A 19270-nucleotide genomic window follows, 5' to 3' on the forward strand; every position below is an offset into this window, starting at 1 on the left:
AACACACGAACTATATAAAAAAATTATTTCTTTAAAAACTTGACAAGGAAAAAATAGTGTAATCATATTGTGACGAATTACAAAATTTACAAACTTACAAAGTTATACAATTACAAATACAATGTCAAAGGTAAATACATATTTACAAATTACAAATTTACAATTTAATTTAAAGCTAAAGGATCGTCTTCAAAATTAAATGTTAATTGATTAAATTCATTGATCCATTATTGGTTTGCCGGTGAAATTGTATCTTGTAAATGTTGATCGGCCCGATCCCAATCCTTAATGCAAACCAAGGCTTCAATCAACATTGAGTGACTGGTCTTTTAAAATAGAGATCATCAAATAGCGATGAAGTTATTAAACCAAACCAATCATTGAGTGACTTTTGATAAATTATCAATTTACTTTGGTATGCAAGTATAAAGTTACTTTGATATAGAGTCACAAAGAGAGTGAAGAAAGTTGAAGAAAAAAGAGGATAATTAAGAGGATGAGGAGAGATTGTGAACAGAAAAATAGATAAAGATAGAAAGAAGAGTGATATAGAATAGAAAAACACGAGTATCTATAAGAACAAAACTGACATTATATAGAAACATCACTTTTTAAAAATAAAAAACAATAAAAACGTGATGGCAATGTGTTTCTTTCCTTGTGTATATTGTTTTTTGAGGAATCATTTTATCATGTGATTGATTATAAAAAAGGATCAAGAATGTGAAAACTGAAATATTAAACTGCTAAAATAGGAATTTGCTCTTTCTATTAAGGAATTGTGTGTTTACCTTAATTAAAAAGTTAAAAATTTAAATAACAAATATGGACATTGGGTCTAGTGGTATGATTCTTGTTTTGGGTGTGAGAGGTCCCGAGTTCGATTTTCGAAATGCCCCAATTTGTAGCAACTAAAATTTTCGGGCGGTTTTGGGCAACTCGGGCTTCGGGCAAAATTTGGGTTTTCAGGCTTATTTTCGAGTCGGGCAATTCGTGCGGGTCGGGCATGGTCGGAAAATTCAAAAAAAATTCCGGCGGACGGCGGTATAGGGCGGTTAGACGGCGGCGGGCAAGAGAGTTAGTGTCAAATTCGGGCTGCCCGAGCCCGAACCCGAAAATCTAGCTTGGGCGGGCGGGAGATGGGCTTGCCCGCCCGAGCCCGAAAAAATTCGGGCTTCGGGCAGCCCGTCGACCCGAACTTCCAACACTGGATATAACCAAGGTTTTCACCATTTTGTTAAGGCTGCCTTTAAAGTCCAGGTTTTTGAGGAGAGAATTTATTATCATTTCCAAAAATTTCTTCAATCAGAAAACTGTTTTAGTGCTATATTATCACCCAAAATGTTTAAGTCTTTCACATCTTAAATTTTACCTGAAGATAAAACTGAACAACATCAAATAGGCAAATAATCTAATTATTTAGAAATCCATTTTTTAATGGAGAAACAGGCATATAAACCAGTCAAAATGCTAGAACCATATCCACATATAACTAATGTCAAATACAATGGAAAGTCTTACAATGAAATGTGCACAGAAATTTTACCCTTCAAGCTATATTTGTTCACACACAGTTCAATTGATTCAAAACCCACAAAAAAAAAAAGAATAATAATAAAAACTTGTTTTCAAAATACCACTTCTTCCTACAAAACGAACTAGAAAACAACTGAGTATTTCTAATTTATTTGTGTAATGACATCTCCAACCAATAAAAATAAAACTACTTTAGCATTGTAAAAGGCGACAAGAACAAATTTCTGCGACAAGATTGGAGAATTGAGGCGTTGGGGATGACAAATTCCATGCATGTTTCAGAAAAAATATTTTCAGAGGTTTTTCAAAAAGAATTAAACAAATAATGCACAAACTCACCCACAGGAAAATATTGCAGAAGAACAATAGCGAGGCTGAGGCTTTCCCTTCCTCCGTTTGCAAAGTCCTGAGGCTCCTCAGTTTCTTATTTTAATCTAAGGTTTCCCCCCTCTCAAACCCAGATTTAGGGGTGTAAGAAATGAGCTCGAATCCGAAAGCGTAGGGTTTTTTTTTTTTTTTTTTAAATTCGGATTCAAATAGTCCCAACCTGCACTGTGCGGGTTGGGGAGCGGAGCGGGTATTTTGAACCCGCTTTGCCCCGACCCGACCTGATTTAGGTGTGTAACCCTAAATCTATTTTGCTGGACTATCTCTATATAGATTGTTTATTTGACGTATTGTTAATTTTATTTCTGGACTTGATTGACTGTTAAGAAGTATGTTTGACGTTATGTTAATGCTTATAGACTGTTTATGAATTTTATGCTTTTAGACTGTTAAAAGAGGTATAAAGTCATAGATTAAATTTGATTTTCACCAACTCGAGTAACCCGAGTAACCCGAGCCTACCCAAGGTCACCCGACATGTTGCGGGTTTGTGGGCTTAAAAGAGTGTTACGGCCCAAAATTTTCTCCACCCGTACTGAGCAGGTCGGCTCAATTTTTTAGCTCAACTCGACCCTACCTGGCCAAATTACACCCCTACCCAGGTCTACATTGAAATGGGCTGAGAGCCCATTTTGTAGTAGTCTCAAATGTTGAAGATGGAAAATTTATTCAGTGAAATGCTAACATTACTTTTAATTTTTATTTTTATTATTTATCACGTGTATTTAATTATCTCATTTTTTATTTAAATAATAATATATTATATTAGTGAATATAAAAAGTGATAAAAAAGAAATTAACAGAAAAATTGACATTTTAAATCGAATTTTATTACCTTTAAAAATTTCTTGCAACAAACGCTAACGCTAAGTAGTTTTTCTACACAAATAAAACTGCAACAAATATACTCTTATTTTAAAAAGATTTTTCTTTCTTTCTTTCTTTCTTTCTTTCCCTTTCAATCTCCCAAAAAAAAAAGAGAGAGAGAATTCATGGTGACGTGAATCCGTAAAGCTTCTTCATTCTAGTGAAATTCTCCCAAGAATCGGTAGCCGTAGTCGTGAACCACTATTTGTGAGAGATAAAACTGTTGTGAGAATTTTTTCTCTTTAGTTCGTGCATTTAAGACATTGATTTTAATATTGAATTCAAATTCTATGAGACAATCATTAACGGAAATTTTTTTGATTCAAATTTTTTGTAAGAGAAAAATATTTTAATAGAATTAGGATTATAGTTTTAAATGTGTGAAATAAACAGACTCTTTATACACATTTGATATATATATTCTTGAAAAATCTTAATAAATATCACTTAAAAATGCATGAATCTTAATTTTCACTCATTACTCTTCATTAATATCATTTTTAATCAAATAACTATATTAACAAAAAGGGATAAAAATTCAGACTCAACAATTTTCTCATTCTTCTTTGAGATGGAGATATACCCATTATTTTACGTATGATATGGAGTTTATCTGGTAGGATAAAAAAAATGAACTATCGATAATTATCTATTTTCAACCGTTAGATCTATATTAAAAATTATTTATTCTGCGTATTTTTTCAATTTAATGTGAATTTAAATTGATCTAACGCTTAAAAACTGATACTACCACTAAAAACTCGTCTACTAGAAAAATTCTCTTAAAAAATAAATAATTTTTTCAAATTATTATGTTTTGTTCATTTCGCCGATTCGAGTTTTGCTACAATAAAAAGCTCTCAGAAACAATCACATCTAACTTTTTTGCTACAGTAAAAAGCTCTTACATAAAATCACATCTCAACTCGAATTAAAAACTCGAATCAACGAACTGAACGAGCCTAAAGGAGGGATCATTTTTCACTGTTCATTGAGGCACAGATCACTGTTCTTTGTACAGTGATTTTTCTGTTCCTTTTTTTGCCCATGGGCTTTGTTCTTCCGTTTGGTTCCTGTGCGTGGTTTTTTGGTCTTTTCAGTTTCCTTTTATGTGTATTGACTCTGTTACCCTTTATTGTTTGCTCTGATGATAGTTTTTGGGCGTAGGTTTCTTCTTCATTTCACGTGGGATGCAGCCTTAAGGGCTTCTTTCTTCTCTCGATTATTTTGGGTTCGCCGCTTTCTCTCATTTTTCTTTTCGTTGTCAGTTTTTTTTCCATTTTTGTTTCTTCCGTTGCCGTTTCTTTCGGTCTTCCTTTTCTTATCAGTTTTTCATTGATTTTTGTTTTCTCTGTTGCGTTGATTTTTCTCGTAAGTACTAAATTCCTTTCTTATATGCAAGACACGTGCTGAACAAACTTCAACAATGTCATGAAGAGAAAAAGAGAAAAAAAAAGAAAAGAAAAGAAAAGAAAAGAGAAGCATAAAGATAGTCAGACTGCATTTTGGTGGTGCTGGACAACAGCCACGTTACTATCATTTGGCACGTTGCTTTTGTAGACTACGTTAACAACTGAACACCGTTGACTTGTATATTCTTCTTCTTCATTTCCTCACGTGCGCAGACTATTATTAACGCATTCCTCAAGCTAAGCGCAGAAAGGAACTTCTCCGGTGTGCCATCCGCGTTAAATTTATATTTATATATATATATATATAAATTTAACGATTAAAAAAATTTAATATATTAATTCAATAAATAGTATTAAAAAATCTTCTTAATAAAAATCCATCTTCCATTTTTAATTTTTAAAGTACCCTGCTGGCCTGCTCAAAAAAAAAAAAAAGAAAAAAAAGACGTTCATGAAAAGAGAAATTAAGTAGAAAATTTACCTTTGACGTCTAATGCTATGTTTGATAAGAAGGAAAAAAAATAAGATAGAAAGAAAATATAAAGGTGATAGAAAATAACAATGATAGAAAAGAAATTGATTTTTTTTATGTTGTTTGGTATGAGAATATGAAAAGAAAATGAGCTTATCTTCACTTGTTTGGTATTGAAAGTTAAATTGAGAGGAAAGAAAAAATCTTACTCGTAAATTACTTTTATACCCTTAAATTTTTTGCTTGGATTTTGATGGAGAAAATAATAGTTTAGTAACTTTACTCATTTTAATGAGTTGTCTCCATTTTTCATCTCATTTTCTACCCACTTATAAAAAAAAAAATAATAAAACCCACATGTATTATTTTCCACTTCATTTTCTCTTCTTTTTTCTTTTCTCTCATACTAAATAACCTACATTTTCATTTTTTTCTCCCAAAATCCCTCCACTTCTTCATTCTTTCTACTTTTCTTCCCTACTAAACATACTCTAAAAGTCTGACTTTTACAAATTTACAATTAAGTGCATTTGCTTCACATCAGCTTGAAAATATACCTTTGACGTCTAAAAGTCTGACTATTAGCCGACGATGACGAAGGGAAGAACGTTCCGCAGAAATAAGAAACCTCCCAAAAGATACGCTTCGTACACGTGTCCCGCCATAATCAATCCCAGACCACACGGTTGGCGTCACATCAGCTTGAAAAGTTTAAAAAACATAAAAAAAGTTAAAAGAATATTGAGGGCTCGTTTGTTGCCTTTAAAGATCGTTTAGTAGAGGGATTCGTTCCTTAATTTAAATCATAATTTATAATTTGTTACAGTATTTTTTCTCACAAAAAATTCACGTAAATCGAAAATAATTCAAATCACATGGTTTGAATCCTCCAACCAAACGTCCTCTAAATCAATAATTTTAATTTTGTTATAATATTTTTTCTCATAAAAAATTTAAAATTTGAATATAAAAATTAAAAATTATTGATTTAAATATATGAACTAAACATGCCCGTAAGAAAAAAAAGATAATAAAATATTAGAAAAAATTGAGAATAGACCGTTAAGAGTGTATGAATTTAAATTTTTATTTTTTACTTTTAATAAATATTTTTTTATTACCGTAATTATTTAACTAAAAAAATTATGAATTAAGAATAAAAGATACAAATTTTAATTCATGCACTTTTAAAAAATATTTATCAATATTACTCACGGTCAAAATTCAAAGCCGAACTCTCCGAGAAAAAGCGAAAAGTGCTTCCTGCTTCCTACCCGGCCATTTGCATGCCCCGACAACATAATAATATGCTGAGAATCTTCTCTCTCGTACGTTCAAATTCTACAATCAACCTCACATTCATTTCATGCTATATATATATATATATATATATATATATATATATATATAAACACACACAGAAAAACTTGCAACAGCAATGGCGAACTCTAGGTTGTTGTTGTTACGCCCGTCTTGTAATAATAGGTCCCTGATGAGTTTTGTTGGCTCTTCTTCGGTTTTTATCAGGTGTAGTACTACTCCGGCCAAGGGTTTAGGGTTTAATATTGCAGGGTCGGATCAGAAGAAAATTAATATTGGTGATCATGATCAGAGGAAGAGCAACCAACTTTATTTGAATAAGGATAGTACTAGCACTGTTAAGGCATCGGTGGCCGCGGCGGCCGCTTCGGGAAGTGTAGTCACAACGGCAGCGACGGCGACACCACCCCGGAATGACGGAGAAGTCCGTGGTGGAATGTTCACGTCATTGATGGATTTGTTTTCTACCAGTAGTTCAAACCATGCTTTGCTACTTTTAATCATGTTAAGGAAAATGGCTGATTTGATTAACCAAAGAAAATATTATTTTCAGAAAATGCAGCTCCAGATGTTCTTCGAAAGGGTATGTATATGATTTATAAGTGTCTCTTGATTAATCTCTTTTTTTTTTTTTTTTGAATCGAAGAAAAATTATATATCTTTGAGGTTCTAGGTAGATCAGTGCTACATAGACCATATATTTCTTGTGGTTGCGAGTTATTGAACCGCCGGCCGGTTATTATTCCTTCTTTTTATCATTATTTTATTTGAAATAATAGAATATATTCTATATTCAATGAACAAGCTAGCTTAAATTTCTTGTGTATTTTTTCATGAGTAACTGTAAATTTAAATACGAAAAATACTAGAAGAAAGTGGTCATATATATATGACTGATTTATTATATATGATTTAATATGAATTAATTTTACGTAACGTGCAGGTCATAATTGATTGTCGATTCTTTACATTATTTGCCGTTGCGGGGTCTTTGCTTGCTTCTGTGTTGTGTTTCGTTGAGGTATATTATTATTATCTATACTCTACATTTTTATTTTCCAGATTATTCTAAATCGTAAGTTCCTTTCTTTTTTTTATTTTTTATTTTTTATTTTTTAAGATAACTCTTTCTGCCGTTGAATTTACAGGGCTGCCTCGTTGTTCTAAAGTCATACATCCACTATTTCCATACTTTGTCAGAGAAGACAGATCAAAGAATTGTGATGCAGCTACTCATTGAAGCCATAGGTAATTACAGATCTTTCTTAATATTCATCGAAATAAAGGATGCGTTTAGAACTCGTTCCAAAATGATTTTAATTTTTGTATGAAAATGAAAATGAAAACGTTTTCAATCTTAGACAGAAATCATTTTTAAAAATGTATTTTGTAATTTTATTGAGAGATTATTTTCAGTATAAAAAAACTCATTAATGTCTCTCTTTCTTTGCTCGAGAGAGGAGAAAACGAAAACAAAAAATGAAAAAGACCCCTGTTTAGAATTGATCCTATTTTTATTTTTCACGTTTTTTGAGAAATAAAAAATGAAAACGTTTTTAAAACGTCGTTGGTGCTATCAAGACAAAAAACAGAAATGAAAACGATTTTTTAGTTTTATGTAAAATGAGAGAGAAATGAAAAACGACTTTTAGTCATTTTTCATTTTTTGATTTCGTTTTCTCCTCTCTCGAGCAAAGAGAGAGAGAAAGAGAGACATTAATGGGTTTTTTACACTGAAAATAATCTATTGATAAAATTACAAAACGCATTTTCAAAAATGATTTCTGTCTGAGATTGAAAACATTTTCATTTTCATTTTCTTACAAAAAAGAAAAATCATTTTGGAACGAGTTCTAAAAGCGCCCTAAAATCATTTTTTATTTCTCTCACATTTTACACTAAATTAAAAAATCATTTTCATTTTCGTTTTTTGTCTTTATTGCGCCAAACACCGTTTTGAAAACGTTTTCATTTTTTCTTTCTCAAAAAACGTGAAAAATAAAAAATGAATCAATTCCAAACACGGCCAAAAGATCCTCATCTAAAAACATCTTTTATAGAATTTTTTATCCTATTTTGCCCTCTGATTTTTTTTTTTACTATAATATCTACGTAGAGTTTTTGTTTTTGTTTTTTTAATAAATTATATCCTAAGTTTTGACTTTTAGATATATGTAGTTTCGAACTTAAATAGTCACGGACATAACTTAACTGTAAATAATCCACACCAGACTCTATCACCAGTGGTGGAGAGCCAGAAAATTTTTTATGGGGCTATGAAAAAAATAGAGATAATATTATATTGAATGCAAACATAATTGTATACAGATATTTATATATTTCAAATTTCAATTATTGAGTGGAGGCATGGTTATAATATTTCTTATAAAAGAGGAACATGACAATATATTTCAATTATACAGCAAGAATACAACTACATAATAGTGGTATAACTAGAGTTATAAATTTTGAAAATTGTTATGGTTTTTATGGTCGTAAAAGTTCAACTTTGAAGAGTTGAGTGCCCCGGCACTTGTCCTCACCTAATTCATTGTCACTTTATCGGTGTCTATCATAAAGTGTAGAGTTCAAATTCCCACTCCATATTAAAAACAAAAAAAGTCAAACTTAAAACCCTGCATAACAATAGATCAGCTTTCTAGCTACGATATAAATTTGTAATTTTAGGACTTTAAATTTTAAAAAAGCTTTTTTCATTTGAAAGATGATGAAATTATGTAAATAGAAAAACGAATGACGTAAAATACATAAACAGGATTTAACAATTATATTGTTACAATCAGTGGTGAAGCCACTTGGAGATGAGCGGGGCAGCCGCTCTCACTCAAATTTTTTTGAAAAAAATAATATCTTTAAAAATTTTAAAATTTTACATTTAAGTTTCAATTGAAATAATATATACTCCTATTAAAATAAATATATTTTCTTATATGCACACATTAAGATAACTTGTTAAAAAAAATTTAATATACGTTTCTATTAAGGTGAAAGGTTGGCTCTGTCATTGATTACAACGTAATTTTAGTTCAAAAATTTGAGTTTATTCGTGTCCCAGAAAATTCTCCCACTTAATATTTATATTTCTAATGCATTATGTTAATGTTGCGTGCAGATACGTTCCTTCTAGGAACCGCCATGCTCATGTTCGGAGTTGGGTTATATACCATGTTTGTTGGGTCAAAACCTGCGAAAGAAAAAGGCCTTGCTGGCTCAAACTTGTTTGGTTTATTCCACATCAAGGTACGTTAATTTTTATGCGGGTACGAGGTTTATAACATCCATTTTACTAATAAGATCGGGATTTCAATCTTATAGACACACGTACACACTGACGCACCCGATCACTTGAGTGTTAGCCTCAAGTGACTATTTTTATCTGCGTATTAAGTTGGTGAGTAAGTATGATTTAATTGTATATGTTTCAGAGAGTTCCAAGGTGGGTAGAAATGAAATCAGTTTCAGATGCAAAATCAAAGCTAGGGCATGCAGTGATGATGATACTTCAAGTGGGAGTGTTGGAGAAGTTCGAGAGTGTTCCTTTGGTCACTGGCCCTGATCTTGTCTGTTTTGCTGCAACTCTTCTAATTTCCTCCGCATCCATTTTCCTTCTTTCCAAACTCTCTTCTGTTAATCCAAGGCAGAGAGTTTCACGTGTTAATTAACACAAAATTCACTATCAACAGATACAAATTAAAGCAATTAGTAGTGATTAAGCTTAGTCAATATAGATTGTACTAAATAGATCAATTCTTTTTTACACTGCGTAGATGTAATACTCAATGTTTATATACGAGATTCAGAGATAGAATTTTCAAATTCTATTCTTTATATTCATATACACGTAAAGAATAAAGTACTCTTAATCCCCTTTTTACATCAATCAATTACGTTCCATTTTTTGTTTTTGATTTTCATATTCATTCCTCTTCGCAAGCATGGGTTATTTATGTTCATCACTCTATTGACGCACATGGAGGAATGTGGTACTGAATTAAGTCTCAGAAAATTATTTAACATCGTGTTTGTATATCTTAAATATAATATTTTGTTAAGACCTCCTTATCATTAAACAAAAACATTAAGGACTTCGAAATGAAAATAATTAAAAGCATAGCCATATGATTTGGTTTGTATGCTGGCTAGCACCTAAAACCAAGTTACAACAGTTATTTAGTAGTATTTGGAAGCTCTATGAAGTCCTTTCTAGATAATAGGACACAAATAATATATATATATATATATGAAAACAGTGGATAGAAATATTTTAACAGGAACCATAACAGTTACTTAAAAACTATATTTCTCCACTTTTAATTTGTACTTATGCAATAAGTAAAAGTCGAATTTCCAGAAGCACAAACTATAACTATATGACGAGATGGAGAATAATGGCTCGGACATAGTGTCGACCATTGGAATTGATATACGAGTGAAACTAAGACTAACACCTTCCTCAACATAAACTCATGAACAAGTACAAGAAAAGGAAAAAAGCCATGACCAATCTCCAAACTACTGATCATCCCTATAACAGCATGCCAAGTATCGATTGCATCAAGCTTCCTCTTCATCATCACTGCCTCCGCCGAACATGGCAGCCATTTTCAATGCAAGATTTGCAGCCATTTCTCTCCTCTGAAAATCGGGCATCAGCCTCAAACTCTCCCGCATGTTACCTATCTCTGACATCAAGTGTTCCAACTCATCGAAATCAAAATGTAAACTCTCACCAGCTTTCGCAACTCCACTGGGTTCTTCTACATATTGTGCCACTCCCTCGTCTTTGTCCTCGTGTAATGCAGCCGTTGATGTTGAAGGGGGCGTCTCCTTTCCGCTGAATATGTTTAAATTCTCCAGATTGCCATTTGAGTTGGGGTTACCTTGAGAAACTGATACCTCTGCATTTGAAGTGGAAACAGTACCAGTTGCAGAAATCCATCTGTTATCTGTGTCATCCCATGGTTCAGCTGAACCCGAAGATAGAATTTCGTACTCAAGTTCATATTCAGATTCTTCTTCAGACAAATCTGAAAAGAGAGTATGAAAATATTGAGTATTCTAAGTAACAAGTCAAGTACTAGCTAAACGCAAGTGGAGAAAAGACCTTCTCTTTCAGGTAATGATGGTTCAGCAATCTTATCTCCTAACTTAAGAATCATCCCGGGCCACATATGAGCAGCGAGAGCACCAAAGAGACGTTCAACTCCTTGTGAATCACCATCAGCAGACAAACCTGTCCAACAAAGCCATCTGCATCTTATCAACAAAATAAGCAGAGACAAATCCTTTTTTCCCCAAACCACTTGACATCTAACTTCATTTATCAATTTCTCCCGTAATTGTTACCCTTTCTGTTCAAGGGACCCAACAGGTGAACTCCTTTGCAGAGCATCAAGCATTTGCACTTAGATGTATATCATTAATGTTTATGTATTGTGCGTGTGTGTGTGTGTTTGTGGTAGATCTCCCTAAACCAATTCCCATCCCCGCAAGGTTAAGTCATACTGGAACAACTCCATACTAGCCACAACAGTGGGACGTTTTTAAGCTCAATCCTATTTTGAAGCATTTTCTATGAATAACTGCTATAATGGGGACAATAAATTATTACGATCCAAATATTCATATTCCTTGCAGCCAGAGCAACTCCTAACATGTAAAACCCCATCTTGAGCAGGTATTCACATTTCCTAATTATGTTATGTGTTGTTTAGTTACAAACTAGAGCAGAATGGAGTACAAATTCGCTTATAATAAAAGAGTACATGAAAGCAGGTCAAGACATGAAGAAGAGGGCCTTACATTTGTCAAAAGCAGCGTTGCAAGCACATGATTCAATAAACTCGATGTTATTCTCAGCGCACCACTCCAAACATGACCTTCTAATCTCTAATGAGGGTTCCTCATTCCCTAAAAAACTGCTTCCCTCTGTTTCAGAAATTCCGTAGTCGACAAACTCCAAACGAGAGTCGGCAAACGAGTCTTCTACTTTCAATAGGCGTCTTTTGTATTCAGAATGAACTGGATGACCTGGAACAAGATCCACTTTGTTCCCTATGCACAACAAAATCTCAAACCTTTGAAGGTCGTTATGAGATACCCAATCTTGTAGGGCAATAAGAGATGATGGCTGCGCAGAATATCATGAATTGAAATTCAATTACAGCAATCCTTAGTGGTGGCATATGCAATGAATTTTAAAACGCAGGGGGTAGCGTACTGAAGCATTAAAATTAACAAGCTTGCACTGCCGAAATGTGAGACTATAGAAGAGGAAATGACCTACATCATTCATGTCAAAGACCATGACAAGGGCTGCAAGCTGAGTATATGTTGGAAGGGTAATGGAGAATCCTTCATGAAAATGAGCGACGCATATAGAAACATCAGCGGTGTAGTATTTTGTGTCGATAGTCCAGCTGTTTATGAAAAAACCAACAACCAACGTGAATTGTAGCAGGACAAAGAAAGTAATGGACAAACATCTAGTATCCTCTAATCCCTTGTACTAGCGACCGTGAAGTTAAAAAAAAAAAAAAATGAAATGAAAAACAAAAGAAAATAAAAGAGAACCTACCCATGAAATACATCTTCGGATGTTGATTCAGACGTTTCATCAAAATCAACGGAGATTAATCCTACAAACACAGTATCTTCAGTTGCTTTGCAGTTCTTGCAAGTTTACTTTATTTTCGAGAATTCCAAGAGCCATAATTTAATAACGGTTAAGAGAGAGAGAGAGATGGAAAATGGCATACGTGAGAGGAGAGTGCGCTTGCCGACGTTGGGAGAGCCGACAAAGATAATGCCAGGCCTCTTCTCTAGAGGTTTCTGAGTATCATGATCAACATCCTTCTCTTGTTGCATTTTTTTCCCTTTCCTGTGACAATATTCAAAATGACCCAAAGTATTAGACATAATCTATATTCAATATAAATGAGTTTTGTACATGTCTACAGACTACATAATACTGTCTTTTCTACCTTCCTGTTCATAAAAAGACCGAGGTACCAAAGAAAATTGTGCCTTCTTCATTTCAGAAAATTTGGTGATAATCCTTAACATTAAAATGCAAAAACAAAATGTATGAAACAGATTTCAGTTTACAGTTACAGAGAGAACTGAATGTTTAACAGTTGAAGATCCCTTGCAAATTAAAGAGCCAAAATTACGTAGAAGAGAAGAACAAAATAATGCAGAAAACTGCAAATAAATAAACAGAAAATTAGCTAAAATCAACGGATTCCCAAATCACCATCATTGACCTGCAGAAAAATTGAGCAGCGAAAAACCCAATTGAAAATTTTAAATTTTCCATGCTTTTATTAACCGAAACGAGGAAATTAACGATAATTAGATGCAAATAAACTCTGAACTTAAACTTCTAACAGATATTAACATAATCAAACGTAAGTTAGGAATAATCTGAGAACCGTTTCGTTAATTGATTTAAGGCGTAATCGGCAAAATCAGAATCTAGATTCTAGATTTCCATAAGATTTTTTTTTTTTTTGAACAAAGCTTAAGTATTGATAATTGAGATTCTCAAATGAAATTTGCAAATCTTAGTTCTGAGCTGAGGAGGAGAAGAGTACCTTGACTGAGGAGCAAAATCAACCGCAGGAGAAAAAGAGCCGTGAATTCGCCTAGTTCTAGTCTTGGAAAAAAGTAGGAAATAACAGATTTATGAGTGAGAATTAAAATTAATAGATTATAGCAAGAGGAAAGAAATTAATAACATTTTTCTCCCAAAAACATTTTAAATCCCCGAAATACCCCTAGTCCTCTCCCAGACAAATACTATTAAATCTGAAAAACACTCGAAAAAATGAAAAAAAAAAAATCAATCGAGATCAAAGAATGGAGCCTCACCTTGCCGGAATCAACCGCAAACTGACCGTGCCGGAAATACAGCCGCCGGTGAAGCTACAACCAGATCTACGGCTTCTCGAACGAGCTCGGGTCGCGAGAATCGAACGGAAACGAACGGCTCGAACAAGCCAAGAAACAGAGTGGAGGAAGGCCGAAAAGGAAGGGAGAAGGCGAGAATCGATCGGCGGACGCACGGCTCGGGTCGCGACGGCGATGGGAGCTCGGGTGGTCGAGACGGCGATCGGAGCTTCGGTGGTCGCGACGGCGATGGGAGGCGTAGGGTGTTTCTCTCCTCGAATCACTCTCGGGACCTCAGGGACAGGATGGACAAAATGAAAAAATGGCTGAATGGAATTGCGATTCCACCGCCCACCCAACTGAATGTCCATTCACTCAAATTGAGTGAATGGGCTTTCCGTTGGAAAGCCCATTCCAACTATAAAATTGAAACCAAACAACAGAATCGGGGAGAATGACCTTTCCATTCCATTTCATTCCATTCCCCCCAACCAAACACAACCTTAATAGCATTTTTCTAATCTGGGAGAGGACTAGGGGTATTTCGGGGATTTAAAATGTTTTTGGGAGAAAAATGTTATTAATTTCTTTCCTCTTGCTATAATGCTATTAATTTTAATTCTCACTCATAAATCTATTATTTCCTACTTTTTCCCAGACTAGGACTAGGCGAATTCACGGCTCTTTTTCTCCGGCGGTTGATTTTGCTCCTCAGTCAAGGTACTCTTCTCCTCCTCAGCTCAGAACTAAGATTTGCAAATTTCATTTGAGAATCTCAATTATCAATACTTAAGCTTTGTTTAAAAAAAAATAAAAAATCTTATGGAAATTTAGAATCTAGATTTTAATTTTGCCGATTACGCTTTAAATCAATGAACGAAACGGTTCTCAGATTATTCCTAACTTACGTTTGATTATGTTAATATCTGTTAGAAATTTAAGTTCAGAGTTTATTTTCATCTAATTATCGTTAATTTCCTCGTTTCGGTTAATAAAAGCATGGAAAATTTTCAATTTTCAATTGGGTTTTTCGCTACTCAATTTTTCTGTAGGTCTCTCTCTCTCTCTCTCTCCTCTCTCTCTAGATTTTTGATTGCTTAGACATGATCGCGATGTGGTTATCGTTTGAATTAAAAATTCCGTTCGATTAATTTGTTTTTCTTTTGGTATTAACTTTCTCAATTTGTTTCGTGTGGGATTACAGAAGTTATGGTTTTGCTTAATTTCTGTGTTCTTTTCCGGTTTAGGGTTTTAAATAAGGGAGTATTTTATTAGTTTTAAGCTATTGGATTGGATGGACTAGAAAAGTACAGTTGTTTTTTTTTTTTTTTTTTTTGAGAGTGCCAGTAAATGAAAATGTAATTTCACTTGTAAGTATTTATGAATTCAAGGAAAGAAGAAATTGTGGTCATAATTTTGCCTAATTCTCTTATCAATCTGTTACAAGTCTGTTTTTCTTAGTTAGATGTCAAAATGAATCACTGAATTTGACCTTTTATTTATTCGGTTCTTTAATTTCCTTCGCTCTTTTCTGGTTCTTCATATTTTGTGTTTTATGAAGTACCCAAAGTAGGCAACATGAGATTTACTTGTTTTTTCTTTCATCTCAAAAAGAAGGGGAAAAAAAAAAAAAAAAAAAGGGGTTTCTGGAAATTTTTTTGCCAATCAGTTTCAATCTTTGCTTCTCATTATAAGTGACATAAAAATGTAGGTAAATGATGGCTTTTTGGTTTTAGATTGTATCTGTTGATGAATAACTTGAAACATGTAAAGTGATATTTCATTATTTGTGACTCCTTGTTGGTTAGACTTTGTGTGAGATGTTTTTGGCCTTTTGCTGTGGGACTTTAGATTCTTTAATTTGTTGGATTAGCTCTAATTTGATTTATTTCTCTTTCTTTCTGTGTGTTTTGGTGTGTTAGTGAGACCTAAAATCTTTGGGAGAAGGAAGGGAAGAAAACAAAAATGTCAAAGTCTTGTAAGGGCCTAGCAATGGAGTTGGTGAAGTGCCTTAGCGAGTCTGATTGCGTCAAGGTCGAAAACCGGTCGTTTAGAGAATGTGCGGGAGAGAAGAGTCCTACAATCTCGAGCGAGTGCGTCGGCTTGAGGGAGACGTATTTCAACTGCAAGCGAGGCCAGGTCGATATGAGAGCTAGAATACGAGGAAACAAAGGCTACTAAACTGTTGGTAATGTCTTTACCAACTTGTAGGGATGGAATTTTGTGGTTTGAGTAAGATTTTGGCTGATTTTTTGGGAATTGTGTTCATCACTCATCACGTGCAAAGATTTCGTCAAGTTTATGCCTTGCAAATGAAAGTTTTTTAATGAAGTCCTTCCAATGAAACTTACCAAAGGCCACTTGTGCTTTCTAGCATTTCTTACGTGCTTCCATCCAGGTCCACCTTTTTTCTCCCTAAATATAAAATTTTGGGCAATAAACATTGTAGATTTTTCGTGTGATTATGCATCATAATAACTCTTTGGGGGCATTTAGTAGACAATAATCTAAGGACTCTTTGGGGGCATTTAGTATACAATAATCTAAGGGATGTTTGGTACAAGAATTAAAATATACATTTACAGACCTCATTTTGGGGTAATTTGAAACCCACTTAACATGGTTTTATTCATTTTTCTGGCACGTGATACTCTCACTTTCTATGATTGCAATGTTTACTTGTTTGTTTCAATTGTTTCGTCTACTTGTTCTCCGTAAAGTAGAATAGAAAACATCATGTAGATTAGAACCCCGTTGAATAGATTTGGGATGAACATGTTCAATTTAGTGACCATATATAAATACTCATAATGGAATGAAAAAAGATGTTCATGTTGAGATCAAGGAGCTCTTCTGCACTATTTTGATAAGAGGCACTGCTCAAGAGCAAAGCTCTCAGACTGGCTTTGGCTTTGCGTTTGAAGTTTTGCTGTCGTTATCATACGAAGATCGACGTCTTCGCACACTTCTACAATTTTACATTGTATTTTGCTTGTGTGGTGTTGATAGTGTGGCCTCGCGAGGGGAAAAAGAGGTTATCAAGCGTAATGCAATAACTAGAGAGTAATACATGTATTTTGTTTCATGTTTTTTCAATTTAGGCTACTTTTGGTTCAGAAGCAAGTGACAACTGCTGTGGAAAGTGTCATAATTTTTGGTCGAGAGGTGATTTGGGATTGTTTATTGTAATTTTATTTGTAAATGAAAAAATAGGAAAGTAATGGAGATGAGAATTTGCACTGGGAGTTCTTCTGATTCCGTTGGGGAAGATGCAAGTACTAAGTAGTGTAAAACAAGATGATCTGTGTTAATCGCTCCATAGATGGCAGGGCCATTCATATTGTTCATCAAACATGTCCCACCTCATAATGGCCAGTAAACCACATATTACATCTGGTAAGACGAAATAAAGTAGGAGGAAAGGGGAAGGAAATCAGGAATGAATTATAAGCACTTCCCTCTTTTTGTGTTTGTTATGATGTTACGAATTAGGGTGGCAATTCGTGTTAGTGAATTGTGTTCGTATCAACCCGTTTATTAATCATATCAGAAAATATCAACTCAAGCATAACATGTTTATTAAACGTGTCAAAAATGTAAACTCAGACACGACTTATTTATTAATCGTGTTAATTGTGTCAACTCGTTTAAATTAATATATTGAATAAATAACTAATATAATAATTACTTATTTAACACAATCATGACAGGTTTAAGATGTTTATTGGTCAATTTATATTTTCCTTTAAGAAAAATAAATGAATTTTACTTACAAATATTAAAATTCACATTATTTGTGTTTAATATGTCATATAAATTTTCATATTATATCACATATCATTAGATTACAGATGACACACATAGTTAATCGTGTCAATTCGTGTCATTTCTGTTCGGAGGTCAACCTTAACCCAATCCATTTATTTTCGTATTAATTGTGTCAACCCGATTATGACTCATACTCATTTATAGTAAACTCAAACTCACTAATTTCATGCATGTTTCGAGTCGTGTCGCTATCCGGATTGCCAGCCCTATTACGAATTCATGAGTTTGGTGAAGGATTGAAATCCGTTCGCCCAATCTCTTTCTTTTCTCTCTTTTTTGCCTCTCTCCTAGCGAACAACCATGAATTCCAAAATCCTTCCACCAAAAAGCTTACACTTATTCCTCACTTAGAACAAGGAACAAGTGTAGCTTTTTTGTAACCAGGGAACTTAGGGGTTGTTCTTCTGATAACAAAACTCAAAAAAAGGCAACTCGAGTTACAATTTTATTCGAGTATATGTTCTTTTAAGTTTGAACTCGAGTTTGAGAAACTCGAACTCGAGTTCATAAACTCGAACTCAAATTAATGAACAGTGTTTTTTCTATTCTTAAAAATGCTATAACTTTTTCATTTTAATTCTGATTGAGATGATTTTTTTTTCTATGCGTTGACAACGAAAAGACGAATAAAACTACACCTATATACCCTATTAAAATTTTTTATCAGCATTGAGTTTTTATTAAAATACTATATAACTACAAATTCAAGTTTTGACTCACTCAAACACAAACTCAAAAAGATTCCTATCTCAAATTATAACTCAAATGTACACTACCAAACACAAACTCAAATTACAACTTTAACTCAAGTTATAAGTCAAATTCAACTCAAGAATTATATTCAAGTTAAACTCTAAAGAGTAACACGTTCCATGAAGCCATATTTATTTAGAATCTAGTTTATTTTAATAAGTTGAATTTAAAATTATATTTAACTTTAGGATTTATTTGGCATTTATCTCTTAGGATTATTTTAAATATTAGGAATAATATTTTCTTTGGGATTTTGATGTTGTATTGCTACTATTATAAGAGGGTATTTGGTACGAGTAATTAGTAAGAATCATATTATTAGAAAAGTAACGTAAGGTAATATAATTCTTAAAAAACATGTATTGTTACATTTGATTATGTATATGAATTTTGTCTCAAAATTTCAAAAATATCATTTTATTACGTGTAGTTGCTCATAATAATATAAGGCAATTCTTTTTTTTAGAATTTAGAATTTTAAATATTTTAAATTTATAAAATTAAGAGAATATAAATTTCACACCGTTACATTCAAAAAATATATGTAAAAGAATACTAACAATTTTAAAATTAATAAAAATCAAAGAAATAAGTTTATTAATTGAATTTTTTTTTTTAAAAAAAATAATCACTCTCGCTCTCTATCTTTTTCTCCCTCTCATTCTCGCAGCGGGCGAGGTCTAGATTTCACGCCACGAACTCGACGGGGTCTGTCTTTCACGCGACGGAGCCCGGTGGGGTCTGGGTTTTGTGGAACGGAGGGCGGTGGTTTCTGGGTTTCGCG

General features: G+C 33.4%; 3 protein-coding genes across 6 annotated transcripts; 2 read left to right on the forward strand and 1 right to left on the reverse strand.

Annotated features, from left to right (window-relative positions):
- Window positions 1-6099: 6099 nt before the first annotated feature.
- On the forward strand, window positions 6100-9803 carry LOC21409777. The gene is made up of 5 exons (XM_010110653.2): window positions 6100-6577; window positions 6938-7015; window positions 7143-7242; window positions 9128-9255; window positions 9441-9803. The coding sequence occupies exons 1-5, from the start codon at window positions 6113-6115 to the stop codon at window positions 9675-9677; spliced, it is 1008 nt and encodes a 335-aa protein (XP_010108955.1). The 5' UTR covers window positions 6100-6112; the 3' UTR covers window positions 9678-9803.
- A 481-nt stretch (window positions 9804-10284) lies between these two features.
- On the reverse strand, window positions 10285-14287 carry LOC21409778 (alpha- and gamma-adaptin-binding protein p34). 2 transcript variants are annotated; one of them, XM_024173830.1, is made up of 8 exons: window positions 13888-14287; window positions 13611-13667; window positions 12774-12895; window positions 12593-12653; window positions 12302-12434; window positions 11818-12145; window positions 11120-11248; window positions 10285-11042 (listed from the first exon to the last, which is right to left on the reverse strand). In XM_024173830.1, the coding sequence occupies exons 1-8, from the start codon at window positions 14274-14276 to the stop codon at window positions 10570-10572; spliced, it is 1692 nt and encodes a 563-aa protein (XP_024029598.1). In that variant the 5' UTR covers window positions 14277-14287; the 3' UTR covers window positions 10285-10569. The 2 variants fall into 2 exon arrangements, with proteins under 2 accessions (XP_024029598.1, XP_024029599.1); XM_024173831.1 differs by having other exon boundaries at window positions 10289-11042; window positions 13611-13672; window positions 13888-13903.
- Window positions 14288-14552: 265 nt separating this feature from the next.
- On the forward strand, window positions 14553-17337 carry LOC21409779 (cytochrome c oxidase assembly factor 5). 3 transcript variants are annotated; one of them, XR_002903308.1, is made up of 3 exons: window positions 14553-14625; window positions 15828-16303; window positions 17007-17337. XR_002903308.1 is itself a non-coding variant. In XM_010110655.2 (3 exons), the coding sequence occupies exon 2, from the start codon at window positions 15871-15873 to the stop codon at window positions 16084-16086; it is 216 nt and encodes a 71-aa protein (XP_010108957.1). In that variant the 5' UTR covers window positions 14553-14625; window positions 15828-15870; the 3' UTR covers window positions 16087-16093; window positions 17007-17337. The 3 variants fall into 3 exon arrangements, 2 of the variants coding, with proteins under 2 accessions (XP_010108957.1, XP_024029600.1); XM_010110655.2 differs by having other exon boundaries at window positions 15828-16093; XM_024173832.1 differs by lacking the exon at window positions 17007-17337 and having other exon boundaries at window positions 15828-16988.
- Window positions 17338-19270: the final 1933 nt, after the last annotated feature.

Source organism: Morus notabilis, unplaced genomic scaffold (assembly GCF_000414095.1).
Source record: "Morus notabilis unplaced genomic scaffold, ASM41409v2 Scaffold518, whole genome shotgun sequence".
Classification (NCBI taxonomy): domain Eukaryota; kingdom Viridiplantae; phylum Streptophyta; class Magnoliopsida; order Rosales; family Moraceae; genus Morus; species Morus notabilis.